This window comes from Pezoporus flaviventris, unplaced genomic scaffold (genome assembly GCF_033815535.1).
Source record: "Pezoporus flaviventris isolate CSIRO_AGI_PZ_B2104156 unplaced genomic scaffold, CSIRO_AGI_Pfla_v1 ptg000083l, whole genome shotgun sequence".
Classification (NCBI taxonomy): Eukaryota; Metazoa; Chordata; class Aves; order Psittaciformes; family Psittacidae; genus Pezoporus; species Pezoporus flaviventris.
This window is the reverse complement of record NW_026892631.1, coordinates 9,890,042-9,907,711: the sequence shown is the minus strand read 5'-3', so window position 1 is coordinate 9,907,711 and position 17,670 is coordinate 9,890,042. Positions and strand designations below refer to the sequence as shown.

The following is a 17,670-nucleotide window of genomic DNA, read 5'->3' as shown; positions in this document are numbered from 1 at the left end:
TGTTACTCCATGGAAGATTTTACTTCACTAACACAGCAACAAGGAAAGTCGGAAGTATTTTTAGGTTTAGACTTGGCTCCCAGAACTGAAGCAGTATCTGACCATCTAGAGAAACTTTAGTTTTCACATCTTTTGAGATCTCTGCCAAGATCAGAGGTTGCCTGTAGAAACTGACTATGCTTTGCCTAGTAGTTCCTGTTGGAAGTCATGTCAGCAAATCGAGACGAAAATGATGGAGAAACCCTCAATTCTGGCTTTGCCATTTTCTAGAGAGCCTTTCTTTTTGTATGTGCAAAGGCACTGGATACATAAACTTCTGTATGTCTGGATGATAATGCTGTGGATTTGCAAACACATTCTTGTGACCTGATACTTAGTCTCAGAGTTTGAATTGTGAAATGGGAATGTTACTACTGTGTGCATTCCTACAGAAGTCGGTGATTTTGCAATTGTTAAAATACAAAGATATCTATGCAATTTCTTTTGCGGTGAGGAATCAGTGGAATTATTATTGGTGCAGTGAAGCGAGTTGTTCTTTTCCATGTGTAAGCTCACATTCATTTTTTAAAGTATAGTAACAAAAAATGAATACATGAGACCTGCTATCTGCAAATACAACCAATACGTTTGAAGGAAAGTAAATAAGGGGGGAAAAAAGCACCTACCCTGAAACTGTTTCGTAAAAGTAGAGAAAAGAATAGTGCTGCAGCGAGAATGGAAAGGTGACGGCAGATAGTAAATGAACAGTGCTTTGTAGCAGAAAAAAATAGTAGAGCTATGTGAACAAAAAACTATATAGATACACAAAACTATATAGTGTATCATATCCCATGCCAGAAATGAGGTAATAATTCCTTTCTCTACAAAGTAGTAATGCCCAGCCTAATATTGGTAATTTCGCATCTCACTTGTCAGCAAGACAGAAAATGGACAAGAACTCTGAGGAAAAAAACTACTAAAAATCTGGTGGGATGTAGTCAGTGGACTAAATAATCATTAAGGAATGCACAATATAAGCCGAACCTTCTAGAACTGCAGGGTACAAATGCCTGTGCATGTAATGTGACCCAAACAATTATGTAACTAGTAGCAATGTTCAATTATATATTTATCTGATGCTTATTATAACAAAAGCTGACACCAGATATCAAAGGAAATTCCCTAACTCTTCTGTATTATGGAATTGAGCTTGAAAGAAAAGTAGCAATGAAGTGATGGCTGAGAGGAATGAAACTAAGCACAGTTGTTTTTAAATTCACCGTAGAGAACCTAACCACTGTGAAACAGCAAACAGCTCTTTTTCAATCATTTTATGCAGGCTTATAATTTCAGAGGGGCATTCTTGCTTTTCTGTGTATTTTTATATAAGGTGATAAGTAATTATTTCCATACGTAAGTGAAACCTGTTAGGCTTTTAGCAATGGAAAGTGTTTGCAGGTTTTGAAAGATCAGTATGTGGTTGAGCTGAAACTGTTATTGGCACTGAGATTAATCTTGTATCAGATTATACACCGAAACCAGAAGAGCCTGGTATAAATAAGCACAAATCTTTGACTTGCACTTCATTACTCAAAATTCAGTAGCTTCCCTTCATCTTTATATAATAATGTTATTTTTTAAAGACAGTTCTTAAAAGTCAGTTGTGTATTTCACTTTTAGTTTCTACTAAAATATTGTTATATGCATAAAGCATGATTATTGAATGGTAATTCAATTTTTACTTTGGAATATAAGAGAAATAAGAGTCTGAGTCCAGAGGGGAATAAGGGTGGTGAATTCACAATGTAACTGCTTGAAATACTGTTTTGTAGGCAGACTTTTCTGGTGCGCAGCTTCATGCGTGCATCTGAAATTAGGAGCACAGCAACAATATGTTAAATTACGTTGTTTTACTGAATGCAACCTCAATTTTCAAACTGGAGTTTTAATTTTTTGTTTCCTTAGGAAGCTGCTTAAAGCCCAGTTTTAGTGCCCTTGCACATGTATAACTGTATGTAAGTGTGTTTGATATCCCCTCTGTTCTGATGGCACTGCTTTAGGAAGAAGCACAACTTAACTGTGAGAGAAACCTAGGAAATTAAAAGTGGCCTAAAATACAAGTGGCACTTTTCACTTCTTGAAAAGCAGGAAGTTACTCTGCTCTACCACAGATATTATGAACATCTTGTAATTAATCTCTTCTGTATTTGTTCTTGGATGTACTGAACCAAGGCTGGAATCTGTTCTGTTGGGATGTTTGCATGCTGTTTCTAGTATTGACCAAAAGGAGAACAGTAGTTGGGCTGTGTTTTGTACCCTATTTCTTTCTTTTGTTCCCTCTTCCCACTCAGTTATTTGATTTTTAGACACTCAGCTCCTGCAGCCTGTACATATCTCAGCCCAAGATCTCAAAAACCCCTTCTTGTTCAAGCAGGGAGATGGCCAGAAGACTTTACTATGGGTTTCATCATACTGAGTCTTCTGGATCAGTGGTCTCTAAAATGGGGTAGCAAGGCAATCAGTTGGGGTGTGATCAGGGTGAAAATAAATAAAGTCATTATTTCATCCTTTTTTACTTTCTGTTTTTGTGTATGTTTTCTGGTCATGATATGATTTAGCGTGAGGTGTCCCTGCCTATGGCAGGGGGGCTGGAACTAGATGATCTTAAGGTCCTTTCCAACCCTAACTATTCTATGGTTCTATGATTCTATAATATATCAGTACAGTAGTACATGTGTAATATTTCTAAGTAAATATACATGTATTGGGGGTGTGTTCTCAAAGTTTTGGACAGCAGCATTCTAGATGAGTATCACTGTACTTTGTGATACTCTTTATTTAGTCTGTCCTTTGATATGGGGAGAGAGAAGAGGTTAGTGTATTTTCCAGTATGAGGAGTCCACACACAGGATGTTCAAATCCTATTTCATGCATGTATTTCACAATTATATAGTATTTTGATTGAAGTGGGAATGTTTCATTGCTTTGTGTTGTGGAATATGTGATAATAAAGTAGTTCTGCTCTCGGAGAGGTAGCAAATACATGCAAAACTGTAGGATTCAGTGTTGATTTTCATTAATCTACAATTCTCCCTCAGGTTGTAGATCTTAGAAATGAAGAAATGTGTGCAAGCTTTTTTTTTTTAAGTTTGCAGTTATTTGGCTATGTGCAGTATTGTTACTGGTGTTCCTCCTTACTCTGCATCTCTCACTGTTGTGTAGGTGTTACTACATGCCCTTTCCTGCTCAGAAGCTGTGCCCTAGCAGGCATTTGAGCCCAGTGGGTGTGAGGGAAGGGGGATGCTTAACAAGCCTGTTTTCTACTTTCTCCTAGATACGAATTTGAATGTAAATCTTCAGTCTACCACACCTTGTTCACTGTGGTACCTAGTTGCTGGTTTTCAGACAACTTTCCTGTGATACAGACAGTTATTTTTTAAAATGCTTCAACATAAGAGGACTTGATGTATTTTCTGGAAAGTTGAAAACATGAAATAGAAACTAGCTGTCAAAATTTGAAAGGTATATCAAGGAAGACTTACTGTAATTAATTCTTTATTCATATTTTTGCAGATTCTGGTCCAAAATCAGAGTTTTGTTTAAGGCAAACTCGAACAGATGATGCGACTTTAATCTAGTATGACTTGCCTGCATGTATTTTCAAGTGCTCAAAGGGAATTCACATTTGATTATTTGCACCATAGTGCACTGCATAAAATATTCATGGAAGTGTCACTTTTCCATAGGTGGCACTCCAGGGCAAAGACAGGGACTTTGGACATTTTTAAAGTAATAAGTATGAAATGCAAGTTGAAAAAAACATATGCTGGTTGGTACTGGTGTCCTGCAGCTACTGGCAAATCATTTTTAGACCAGCAAAAAAATGGTAATACCTGTATTGGTTTTGACAGGGGTTCAGAGTTTACTAGCTAGGGCTACTGTAAGAAGTTTCTGCAGATAGAAGAGTGTGAGCGATTAAAAAGCATACTCTAAAACTCTACACTATAATTGCTAATCTGTTAAGATTTGGTATGTGTCGTTTTCAAATGCGTATCTGCTGGAGTAATATATGGTGTAGTTGTGTGAATTGATCTGAACCCTATAAAAGTTAAAATGTAGTTTCATTGGTGTCTTGGGAAACTGAATTTCTATTTTGAAGCTGTTGTATTAATAGAATAATCAACCTGTTTGCTCACAACCATGTTACTTGTTTTAAGTAAATACAGAGACAAACCTTAAAAGCTTGCCTTGGTAAACAGGGTTGGATACTGGGAACAAAGTGAAGAATGTACTGAAGAATGCATTTATATCTGGAATTTGATTATGTACTTTACACCAAATTTTACATGTTTTTTTATGCACAATAATATGGATATTTTGATATATTACTCTAAAAGTCGTTTTGCAAACGTGACCAAGAGTAACTGTCATATATTCACTGTGTTAAAAAATAAGTTTGTATGCTAACCAAGAGTTTCGTGGTTTTAATACAGCACAGAACAGGAAGGTCAGTAAATCTGGTGCAAGCTTCACAATTAAGAACTTTATTAAGGCCAAAAATAAAACTGCAGGATGTTGCGTGGCAATGTCAAGGAGGGAAATCAAGGAGAGAAGTCTTTCATTCGTCTGAAATGCTTAGCCTTACTAATTTTGCTTTGTTATAGGTATCTTTGAGGTCCTCAAAGTGATGCACGACTTGGGGGTGGAACTTGATGCGGACACATACACAGACTATGTTTTTAAAAGTTTTGCTGATAGTGAAACAGCCCGTGCCCAGCTGAAGGTGAGTTTACATTGAGGATTCATAAAAATGGCTATTGTATGGCTTGGTTTTCTGTGTTCTCTGTGAAGGCTTTAAACCTCAGTAATGCCTTAAACATGAACTTGGTCTTGAAATGACACCTGTTCAGGATATCTTTAGATATTAGTTTTGATTACTTTTGGAACAGGTCTTGCACTGATGGTTTGTTTGCCTTGTCTTCTGCTGCGTTCCTTTCTTCTTTTCAGAGATAACTGAAATACTTAGCTCAAGACTTACTAGCTTTCTGTTTCCTCAGGTGGAAAGCTAAATAAATTAATTACATCCTTTTACTGAGAGTTAAAAGTATTACAGATGTTGCTGGTGGTTTTGTTTGTTTTATTTTATATTTTATATTTTTTTTTAATTTTTGGTAATTTTATCTCTTGCAATTGGTTTCAATACAAAATCTGCATAATTTTTGATCAGTAGCAACTTACCTGGCTAGCCATGTAGATTTCTGTGGAGCAGCTTCTGTGTTCTCAGTGACTATTAATACAGACATCCAATGCCCTTGCTAAGCATTTAAAAATATAAAGTATCAGGAAGTCTTCCCTGTGCCTACAGTGATTGATTGCTTTATCTCTAGAAAAATGGCTGCCTATTTGAAAGTCATGGGCTCTCTGTAGCAGAAATAAGATACGAAGCAGTAAATGGAAGACTGAACAATGTTCTCTCTCTGTGTAAGTATTTTTAATGTTGCTTGTTACTACGTACTTGGTAGCATTGATTGGTTGTAGCCTAGGAGATTTACATGTATTAAGATGGTGTGTAAAGATACGTGGGAAACTTGAGCACAGCTTTTATGTGAGGTCCTCTGTGATGAGACGTCAGACTGAAACTACCAGTTCTGGACAACATATCATGGTTAAATTATTTTTCAATATTGAGCCTGGCCATAAGATTTCTATACGTGATAGTTACAAATCACAGCTTTGCTGTGATTGTGTTGCAGTTACAATCCTTTTGTGCTTGGGTTAAGGAAACAATTTGCCTTGCAGACTGACTGTGAAGTTGTTGGAATGGGTTTTGTTTGCAGTGCCAGGTATAGCAGGATGGTGGTCTAACAATATGGCTCTGAGGTACTACAGAATTATTAATGAAAGAACCAGCTTTAAAGAACTGATCGACATTGAGTTAACCTGAGGGCACTCTGTGGGCCCTGGAAGTATGTGTATAAGTTTGATGGGTTAATTAGGTGATGAAGTTGGTTCTGATGCTCAGTGCTTCCAAATGTTAACACATGCCATTAGGATGGGATAATTTGCTTGATTAAGTAGGAATGTATGTTTCTTTTAAACATTAAAAAAGCTCTGTTTTTATTTGCCTAGTATACTGAGACAGTAATAAAAAACCTAAATTTGGACTAAATATAATACAAAAAGGTCTTTTTTTCTAACAGTTTTATGTGTCCGAGGCTCAGGGAAGAGCTTAACCAGTCTTTTATTGCAATTGTCATTAATTGTTTTATTTAACAAGTACAGGAATGTGTAGTCTATACACCATGACCCTGGGAAACCGTTGTGTTGAAAATGGGAAAATTGAGTGGTTATTAGTCAGTGATTTAATTTCTGTATTGGAGATTTATCAGTTAGTGAACCTTACCTTGTGCCATCATTTTTTTTGTTCTTATGACAAAAAAAAAAAGAAAATAATGAAAAATGAACACCTTAAACAAATTTGAAGGGTTTTTTTTGATAGGGTGACTGGTTTGCAGCAACAAAATTTCTTCGGGAAGGTGAAATAGTTTTTCTGCGGGAGTAATTTGGTTTTGTATTTTTGTTGCTGTTTCTTCCCCTCCATGAGAAAGTAAATGCCCCCCTTCACACTCATTTTGCTTAACTGAAATAGTCAAGTTTTAACATGTTACAAAGCGCAAATCTGTGTGTGTCTGGTATATGGTAGATGTATATGATATCAAAAGTGTGATACCAGGCACATGTAGGCTGAATTCTGTGTTACTGTCATGAAATTAGTCTCGCATAGTGTACTATTTAGCTGTTGTCTTGTGTGTTGAATTTGAATCTTGTAGTGGTATTTCTATTTACAAAGGCTAGGGTTAATAATTCATGGAGACACACAAGATTTCTTTTGAACTTGAGCTTTAAAGGAAGCTACTCCTGTAAATAGTTTACCAAGCTGAAATGAATGCTAGTAAATCTAATTAGCACCTGAGTAATGATAAGGCACAGATATTAAACAGCTGATTTTTCCTTTTTTTTTCTTTTTTTTCTTTTTTTTTCTTTTTTTTTTTTATTGACTTGGCTCCTTTTGCAGTATTACAAAGAGGGGAAAAATAGATGCAGTATGGAAAATAGTTGAAGATTGTCTCATCAGTGTAGCCAGGGGAGGCGAAGGTTGGTTATTAATGCTGGTTGCTATCTACGTGTATTGATTCAGCTTCTCATGCCTTATAATGTATAGATTTCTGCGACTGACAAGATGAAAACTACGAAGCATCAGTTGAGGAATCTGGCCGCATAAGGCGGCATACATGAGAGCTGCTTTTTCCCTTTATCACACCGTTCCATTCCACTTCATTGTCAGCCCCTTGATTTTCTCAGACTTGTTTGTTGCTAAGGAAACCAGGTTGCCGATTGTCAGCAGCAGCTGAGCATACTAAGATTGCTTTTCTGCTCATCTTTTTATGAGCAAAAAGTTTAATATACCACTGAGGAAAGGTTGGTATTGAGAGTTTCTTGAAACCAACTTTACCCGAGATTTTCAAATTAAAATAAACATTCCAACGTTTAAAACTTTGAATTTTCTAAATGCCTGGAGTTGGTTTAAGGAGTGGTTTTAGCATCTTGGTCCTGCCTTTTATTTCCCCTGTTCCTGTATAGCTGGTGCTTTTATTTCAGTTCTTTCCTATCATATACCATACTGCTGCCCTTGATGAAAGGGCCCAGAGCATTCAGGTTGAATCTATCATGATAGTAAAGTCAGACGATAATAACTTCATACAGGACTTACATGCATCTACTACTGTATTTTCTTTCCTTGCTGGAGTATGGTGCTGAAATGAGAGACAGCAATTCTAGAGGAAGAAGGTAGACCATTTTGGACTATCTAGCCAAGCAATGATATAAGGATGAGGACATAGGGCATAACTGTAAATGACCTCTCGGGGCCATCTACTTTTAAGTAATATTACAGTTTCCTTAGCGTTTTGGTTAGGATTGTTTGGGGGTTGTTTTCTTTTTGGAGCATAATACTTTCTTCAGTCTTACACTCTTTTTACAGGTAAGATGCTTACTCCAATTACTAACTTGTATAAAAGACTAATGTATTAACTATTGGCATTGAAGGCAATAAAAAGGGGAAAATTTCGCATTTAGAATATTTGATCCCTTTTGAAATGGAACAGATTTAGAGCTGATAAAGCCAGGACAGTTTCAAATCCCCTGGTGTTTGAAATTTTGGCTTACAAATGTTTACCCAGCATTTCCTCTGAACTAACAACATAGTTCTCCTGAGGATACCCTATTTACATGACCTACTCAGTTGTGGCACTCCAGGAATTAACTGTTTTTGTACAATGACTACTTAGAAACATTTCTTTCATTTACAGTGACTTCAGCAAGCACGCCTCATATTGATATTCGTCAGATCAGGAACAGCCTCAGTTTGGGTTTTAAAAGGTAAGGTTGCTATATAATGGCTCAATTTTCCTGTAGCAGAGTTCCTTGTCTTTTTTTGCCTTGTTGAACGCAGATCTGTGCAGTCTTCCCCACGGTCCATGTTTGAACTTTGAAAAGTATGGTTCCAGGTGTAGCAGATCTGAGGGATGTCTTTGTTCCTCTCTGCTCTCCCTGGTTTCCTTGCCTTTGCTATATATGAGCATACCTTTGAAGTATTACTTATACACTAGATTAAAAAGAACTTGACTGTTCTTGTTTGTTCTGTGGTATTTGACGGTATATAAACTTCTCAGGGTAGTAAACATCTGGGGTTTATTTTTATTCACTGTTTTTGTTTATAAACTGCTATGCTAATGTAAGATTTCCCTAAAGATTATTACTAGTAACCATTAAAGCAAATGGGTTCTTAATGATGATGAAATACCAGTCGGAGCCAGGCATATTCTACATCTGATAGCTTTCTGTGCCCTCTGGGTTAATATGACTCCTGAACACTCACATTGAATGCCAACTATTGTGCTACAATTGTCATGACTTTATATTCACAGCCATATGGTCCTGTTTTGCAAGGAGAGTTCCTTGCTAGCTTGCGTAAGTTTAAGAGAGCCCTGCCGGTGTATGTGGATTAGTGAGCATTTCTATCATTCACTCTTTGCCTCTGGTAAACATTTAGAACTGTGAATGAGGGTTTTTTTGCAGTGCACCTGCACTGCTGGGTACTAGAAAGCTCACTTAATATCACTCAGGACCAGAGCCTGAAGGCTGGTTTTGTTCACTAAGTCATCTCCTAAAGTTCTGTAATGGCTATGAGATATAGCTATGTTTAAGTTGGAGATTAATAAAGCACACCAGGTGAATATGAGCAAAATGATTTCCTAGTATATTGTAAGTTATGTCTAGCTGATCCTGCTCTACTGTGAGAAGAGGATGAAAAAAGCAAGCCAGTGTCTAAACTGAGTCAGCTAACTAAGCCGTAACGGGCCTTGACGTCCAAGAGATAAAAAAATAATGTTTTAGATCCAACAGAGTTCTTCATTTCAGTAATTAGCCCCAGAATTGTCCATTTCCAATGTATTAATGAACAGATTTTTGGAACACATTTTCTTTACAAGTACAGATGAATATTCAGTAGAAGTAGAACTTGTGGTGGGAGGGAAGCCATGCCAATGGTTACTGCACATAACCAATGCTATCACGAAATACCCCTGCCACTGGGGTGCAGGTGGTAAGGGTGCGATTTGAAGTGTTTTTAAATTGTCATCAACTTGTATTGTGAAAACTACCTGCTGAAGAATCGTGTTCTCTTCAAGTGAAACAATTACTCTTGTGAGTGGTAGAACAGTTACTAGTGGTGTGATTTCAATAGTTATTGGACATTTGGGCAAAAAGCTTGGAATTCTGAGGAAAATTCAGGTTGGGGTTTTCTTGGTGGGTTTTCTGGTTTTGGGTTGGGTTTTTTGGTTGAGTTTTTGTGTGTGTTTTGGTGTGTTGTTTTTTTTTGTGGTGTTTGTTTTTTTTTTAGTTTGGTGTTTTGGTTTGTTTACTTGCTTTTTAATTTATTTTTCCTTTAACATTAATCTCTCTTTTGCCTTCATTTCTACTTGGCTTCAGAAGCGATGTACGAGGTTGGCTGTGCCCAGGTTTCACCCTTACATTGTTTCTGAAAGCATGCCAATTCAGTGTTTCCTTTTCTATTTTAAACGTAATGGCTAGACCAGCCTGAAAATGAAGCTTGAGGATATGATAGGATAGAAGAAAAAAAATATGTATACCTTTTGTAAAGACTGAAGGAAAATTTTATGACTAAATGCAGGGCTTGAATGTTCAAATGAGTGGAGTTTAGGACTGACATACAAAAGTACAGGGTATGGACACCAGGGATGCAGGAACAGTGTCTGTGGCAGACTAGTTTATGGATTTCTTTAGAAGCTGCTCTTCTCTAGTAACTGCTTCGAAGTATTCCCATTCTGTCTGCCTGATGTACCATTACTATTTCAGAGTCGAGTACTTTAGGAAATTGATGCATTTGATATCTGCAGTTCATTGTCATGCTGTCAGTAGTGGAGTGAGTTCACCTATGAAAGCTTAACTAACCTCATAGATAGCATATTTCCCCCCACTGCCCTGTGTGGACCTGCATGTGACTCATTTTCAAATACAAGTGGCAGTTGCACAGAAAGAATTAATGTTTCACAGGCTTAAACCTCCTAAATAAAATCCTAAACTTCTCTGAATGCTGTCAAGTTTCTATGCAGCTGTTCAAACTGACATCTTATTTTGCCCAAATGAGAATTAGAGGAAGATAAAATAAGGTTGTATGGGTTTGATCTTTTAGCCTTGTCTAGGTTAATGCTGCTTTATAGTTTTTGAAAAGTTATAGCTTCTAGCCAGAATTGTTATGTTCTTCAAATTATAGGAATTTGTCAAGGTTTTTGTACTTCAGTGAACTGTTTAACATTCTAACACATTGGGGTTATACTTCAGTGAACTGGTTAACGTTTGATCTTTGGTTGTAACCTGATGACAGTCAGAGAAGTGCTCACCTTCAAATTCTGTCCTGTTCTATGAGGGGAGAAATTTGAGTTCTTCTGTGTTTTGTTTTCTGTTTTTTAAAACATTATTTATTTATCTCACTATAATAAACATACCTTAAGAGATTTGATTACTTTTCTTTGCGTGATATAAATGTATTTATAGCTGTCTGTACTAACTTGTCTGTACTAAAAAATTAATGTTGAGGAGTCTTAGATTTTTGCCCTAGCAAATATGACCTATCGAGTGCTATGTAAAGTGTGACTTGTTTGAGCAAAGCTTATCTTGATATGCTAAATAGAATGAAATATAAAATAAGAAAGTACAATTAGGATATGTTAAAAGATTGGACTAAAGATGAAACTAAAATATATTTATTGTAGTCTTAGCTGTTTGGATTGCTGCATTATTTTAAATTATTTAGCAGAAACTGTGACTGTAGTATAGTAAAAAGTAGTATGTTTATTCTGTGCAAAGTTGGTTTAAGCAATATGTGGCAATGACTATTTTTATTGATATAATTCGTTAATTTATCATAGTTCTAATTACAATGCCTTATTAAAGATTCTCAGTGTAAGTTACCTTTAAAAAAAGAGATACAAGAGTAAAAATCATTTTATTGCTTTTAATTTGTTATCCTTTGCTGCCCTCTTCAGCTCAGATGATGTACAGCTCTGGAGCAAGGTAAGCGCAGACGGTAATGCTTTAAATAAAATCTAGTTCTTTAGACGTTGCATTTTTATGATGCATTTCTGTAAATCTGAATTCTGAGCCCCATAACTGTGGGCCTGATCAATGTGAGCAAGACTTTTGTCAATGGTAGATTGTACAACAGTATGAAAAGGAGTTTTCAAATTGGACAGCTAAGTGTAATTGTAAAACATCAAATACGGTGTTACCATGTAGTGTAGTTTATGCTACTTCAGTTTCTAGATCAGTGTTGTCGTCACTGAAGGTAGTATGTAGTTGTAGATTCTGGAACAAAGTCTGACGTGATTGTGCAGTCTGGCTGCTTCATTTCCTTCTGTGTCTTCCCTACACTTTTTTCCTATCCCCACAGTAGAACTAATAAAATAATAAAGTGTAACTAGAATTCTAAAGCTTTTGATACATAACTTAAAACACTGAATGCAAAGCCAGGTAAAAAGAATTACCTGGTGAATTCAAGGGGAAACGACTGTTCTTTTGCCCTCTCTGATATGGGCTCCATTAGAAAGACACTGTCATATAACTTGGTCAGTAAATTTTGATGAGCACTAGAACAGAGATGTTGACAGATATGGCCTGAGATGTGATTACAGAATTTTGGGAAGGGTTTCACTGTGCCTTTTGTCTTCTTTTTTTCCTTTGATTCTGTACCTGCTGTCTAATAAACTGGTACATGACTTGCAGTATGGTTTCTAAATTTTGCAAAGAAATCTTGGAATGAAATAAAATTTGTAGTTGGGAAAGTCACTGATTAATGATTCGTTTAAATTGGGTACAGCTTGTGAGATGATGGTTTTTTTTGTCATTTCCTACTTTTTTGTGTTGCATGAAGATTACGGTGAGAGGATGGTTTTGTCTGCTGCATCTGTCTTTTGCATTTAAAAGGTGCAAAGGGAAGGTGGGGAGAGAGGAAAAAGGCATTTCTTATCACTCCTATTACAAAATTAATTTCTAAGGACAGTCAGAGGACTGAAGGAGTGCTTGTCTGCACAAGAAGTTGTATCTAGAGTTTCTTCTGCTGTTCTCCAAAGTGGAAGAAGATTTTGTTATCTTCACTAAATTTATGAGTAAATATATGTAGTGACATTCTAAAATGAGAAATGCTAACTCAGGAAAGAAGTAGGTACTTAGCTTTAGAGATAATATCACCCATTTACATGGATTGTTCTCTGTTACCCATCCTTTTTGGCATTTTCTGAGATTTGATTCAGAAGGAAAACTGTTAACATGACTTTCTTTGATTTTATTGTATTGTCTTGATTTGTCATAGGGCAAAAGAGCAGAAGAAAACTGTAGTTTAACTCTGCACAGTGTCGTTGGTGTTGGTAGAATGAGAAGTGATAGTCACAGTATTCCATTGCACATTTGATATTTTCTGGCTTTATCCATTTTCATTAACAATTATCATTGCTTGAAACACAGCACTTTGACAGCAATATTCTTTAAATACTTAAAATCTCTGATTTTATCTAGAGATGATGTAATTTCCTTAAGAATAGTCAGACAGCTTTTTGAAGTGCTGTAGTTTAGGTTAAAGTATTTGTACGTAGGATGTGGGGGCTTTGGGGTAAATGCTTCTCTTCTGATAAAGTAAAATGTATGTGGTCCTTCAGTTTGTATGACTGATGGAATGTGGGCTAAATTTAGTCCAATTAATTTTATGGATGCATATTTTGTCAGCCAAAATTGCACTTATTTACAATAGCTGTACTAGTTAAATGTAGCAGAGCATGATAAATGGTGTTCCTCTATTTTCTTTATGTATTTGGTTCATTCAAAATAAATTAAAAAAAAAGAAAAAGAAAGCTTTATGGACCAATTTCAGCCTTTCAATAAATTGGAAAATAATTGTAGCATCTCCGGGGGTGACACTGTTTATACTACTTGCTTTAAGCAATGTTTTACAGTAGCTAACTTTCTATAGAACAATACAGAAACAGAATACTAGAGTGTCTGTCTTGCTGCCATACCTCAGAAAGCATTTTGCTTGCAATATTTTCTCAAGAAAAACCTATTATTTACAAAAAAACCCTTTTGTATTTCTTAGGGAATTACTATGATGTGGTAAAGAATAATACTTTAACAGAGAAATGCTTTATTATTTTGAGAATTCAATTTCAGATACTATTTGTCCTTGCTTGCTTCTTTTGGCTGCAATGTACGATTATTCTGTCTTACCAGATAACAGAAGTGTTGTACAAGGATGAACGTTATTGCCTGATGCCTGCAGCAGGACCAACTGGTAGAGTTTCAATTTCTGTGATTGTAACTTATCCACAAATCCGTTCTTCTGTGTAATGATGGGTTTGAGGGATTACAACAGTAAACACTGATTGCTTCTTTTTGAAAGTGAAATTTGAAAACATGTTGGGTAAAATCCTGATTCGAATAATCAGAGCATATTTTGTGAGATCCATAAGATCTTTTTTTAGAGGCAAATCTTGCGGATAGTGATTTATTTTTTCTAAATTTATGGACCAAAAGAGATTTAGAATAGACACAGGATCAGTGCTTATATACTTAGGAAAAAAAAAGGGAAAAGGTGGCAGTCTTTCAACTTAGTTTCCCCTTTAGCAGCTCGTCTGATTTCATGAAAAGAAATAGTACTTAACATCCCAAATCTTCTAGTTTGAAATAAGTATATCATTTTATATAATCTGTTTTCTTTTTAAAGGGGGGGGGGGGGGGGGTGTCCCCCTTGTCAAGGCCAGAGGGGCAAGGGCATTTGGTGAAAGCTAACCTTTGAGGAGACAATAATTGATGCTGTTCCTATTCTTGGCAACAAGACCCCATGTATTTTTACACTATCATAGATAATAAACTTAGCACTATTGCTAAAATCTGTTAATCTTGATTTTCATTGGCTAATAGGCAGCTTCTTCAGTATTAGCTGACCTAATGTTTAAAACATTTTTTTATGTTCTTATATTAATATTACTATACTTAGTGTGGCTTAGTAATGGAATATCATGCATAAAATGTACAGAATAAATATGCAAAGCATTAGAAAACTGTTCCTTCTTTTGAGCAATGACAAAATATTTGTGGCAACTATTTGGGGTAGCGGGCAGGAAAGGGGGGGAAGGCCTTGGGCAGTACCACTTCTGTCACACAGTAGTGGAAAAAATAGATTGAAGTAAGATTCTGTACTGAAAAGCTGTCACTAGGTCTGAAAATAATTAATATTCCTTTCACTCACCAGTTAGATATGTGCTCCCAAACCACATAATCTCTATGCCTCAGTGATCATTGTTGCCATTCCAGAGCCTCTCATCAGGGTGACATCTCACACCAAAATGATTTCTTATAAATTAATCTTGATAACATGACAGTCTCAGTAATTTTAGTGGAATGCTTTCTCTTGTTTTTTTCCACAGAAGCTGTTGGCTATTTTCTTTATCACTTGATTGACAGCATGAGTGACTCAGAGGTACAGGCCAAGGAGGAGCGTTTGAGACAATACTTCCATCAGCTGAAGAAGATGGTACCATTTCATTTTTTGCTACATAATGCCTGTCCTGCCTGACATGTATCTATTAGATTTGAAATTGCTGCTTTTAAGTACAACCAGACCACTTCTCAATGACATGCAAGAGCTGGAGACTTGAATTACGTCTGAGATAATTTCTGTTAGACAAATTTCACTTCGGTTGTGTTTCAAAACTCATATAATTTTTTCCCCACCTCTTGGTACAGAATATAGTTATCCCTACAACCCACTACAGCGGCATTTGCAGACTGCTGGACTCCTCTCAAGTTCCTGAATTAATTAAGGTCTGTGGCTCTATAGCAATTATTTTGAAGCTAAAAAAACTGTACTCTGTAACTGTATTCTCCTTTGCAAAATAAATATTGTTATGCAGTGATTATGTGTAAGGCTTTTAACCTTTCCAAGATTTTTCACTGTGGAAGCTGTTTTCATTTCATATGTGAAAAGGATACATTTAATAAGTGCTTTTTCAAGTCAGTGTATTAATGCTGTAGAATACAGCTTTTTTTTTTTACATTGCAATTATATAATTAACTTTAACATTTTTAGCATAATATGCGTAAGGATTGAACTTTTTTTAGGGGAAATTTGTGATATCTTTGTCTTGCTGTGTTTTAGGATGCAAGATTACTGACTCATAAAAAAATCCTGTCTACAGACAACATTCCAGAAGTACGTAAATTCACACATAGCCGTGCTTGTTCTTCCTGTAATAACAATGTTTGGATATGGGTTTTTAGATGAAGTGTAATCACTAGCTTTCAGATCATGGAAGTATATTAGTGTTATTTAAATCTACCATTTGAAGTTCAGAGGTTACTTTCCAGGGTAGGAGTAGAGGCTATCCAGATTTTCATATAGGCCTGATACTTGACCTTGGAGTTGGCTGAGGCTTCATGCCTCAGTTTCCCTGTCTAGTATATATTTTTTTGAAAGTTCTAGTTAGTTAACAGTGGTGGTGTGAGGCTTAATTCATGCTTGTAAATTACAGTGATCCAGTTGAGTGGCAGGAACCATATAAATCCATACTGCTTCTAATGGTGGAGTGTCAAGCCTTTACATCTCTGATCTGAGCAGAGTGGAGGTGGAAAAAGAAACAGGCTTCTATTCCCTGCTTCCCTGAACACAAAGAACCAAGTACAAGAGAAATAGTAATGTTGACCTTTGTAGATATGCTACTTCAGGTTTTTTTTTACTGCATTCTGAGTCAAATCTTCAATTAGTATGTGCTATTTAAACAGATAAAAGCACCTTAAATGATTAAAAAATTTCTTAAGAGTATGAAAGAAGAGGATTATTTTGTCTGTCTTTTATTAAAGTGATCCGACAAGTTGTTCAGGGAATGGTGTTTTTGCAATTGACATTCTTTCTGTTACTTCCATTTAGAGTGCTAAACCTGACGTGTCTGCTTTGGAGAAGAAACTAGAAAAGCAGAAAGCTGAAAACCAGCCTATTACAGATGTCTTGAAACAACTCATACATGCTCTTTGTGAAGAAGAGGTATCTTAAGCAATGCAGAGATAATTGGAAACACATAGCTATATTTTTAAAGGGACATAAATGACTGTATTATGGAAAGACATAGTTAAGCAAAGACAAGTGCAGTGCTTCAGGTTTCATGGTTTGATGCTTATAAATCAAACATAAGTGCAAAAAGCAATTAAATCAAAAGGTTAACTAATTTCAGCAACACCTTGAATGGCATGTTTTGGGGTTGCTGAAGTTTGTTTACAATAATCTGCAAAGTGAATGATAGTAACAGCTGTGATAGGTTTATCATACATGCCAAATGTCCTTTCAAGCCATGGCTCCGGTCTCTTATATCTAGATTGTCAAGCAACTGATACATGCACTAGTCATTTGCAATTCAAATATTACTAGGTTGTTAATGCAGGGATTGAAATTCCATTTTCCTGCAGGAGGAAAGCTCTTCTGAGATAAAGGGTCTCTTGCCTTCATTCGGCAGGCGTCCAGCTGTAGTTTACATTCATTTAGTGTGTGTCTGTAATTTGTGGGGTATCACCACACTTTTATTCAGTTTCTCGTTCAGTATGATCCTGCCTATAAAGCCGTATATATAGGAACAGTAACAGTCGTGCAGATGATAGCACAATATTCTGTGTTCCTAAGTATACAATTTAGAAAGAGTGATTCTCAACTATCTGTCTCTACAGTTTTGCTTGTGAAATAAGACTAGAAGCAAACACCCATTGCAAGTTCAGAGTGGTGAAAAGTATGAATAGGAAAGCAGGAAAAAAATAAGCTTCCTATGGGATCATTAAGTAGTTTCTTACTCTTTAGAAAGTAGTTTTGTTATCTGTTTGGCAATGTGCCAGGTGAAAGTTGTTATGAATTCCAAATAAATAAGAACTGGTTTAAAATCTGGGTCAGTCGTTTTACGGTGTCTGTCTGGATTTAAAAAAAAAAAGTCTTAGATTAAAACATGCTAGAAATACAAAGCAAGAAAATTTCTTTAGAAATCTATCAAAAGAATCTAAAAGGTATTTTAGAAAAATATTAAT

At 36.0% G+C, this 17,670-nt stretch overlaps 1 protein-coding gene across 2 annotated transcripts in view; it reads left to right on the top strand.

The window, feature by feature from the left end:
- LRPPRC (leucine rich pentatricopeptide repeat containing) overlaps positions 1 to 17,670 on the top strand; it is a 91,146-nt gene that overhangs the window by 22,239 nt on the left and 51,237 nt on the right. For both annotated transcript variants that reach the window (XM_061475514.1, XM_061475513.1), the window contains exons 12-20: positions 4,644 to 4,762; positions 5,367 to 5,460; positions 8,349 to 8,418; positions 11,607 to 11,634; positions 13,840 to 13,900; positions 15,036 to 15,142; positions 15,355 to 15,432; positions 15,767 to 15,820; positions 16,535 to 16,648. In XM_061475514.1, the coding sequence (XP_061331498.1) occupies positions 4,644 to 4,762; positions 5,367 to 5,460; positions 8,349 to 8,418; positions 11,607 to 11,634; positions 13,840 to 13,900; positions 15,036 to 15,142; positions 15,355 to 15,432; positions 15,767 to 15,820; positions 16,535 to 16,648 (725 nt within the window). The remainder of the gene's footprint in view (positions 1 to 4,643; positions 4,763 to 5,366; positions 5,461 to 8,348; positions 8,419 to 11,606; positions 11,635 to 13,839; positions 13,901 to 15,035; positions 15,143 to 15,354; positions 15,433 to 15,766; positions 15,821 to 16,534; positions 16,649 to 17,670) is intronic.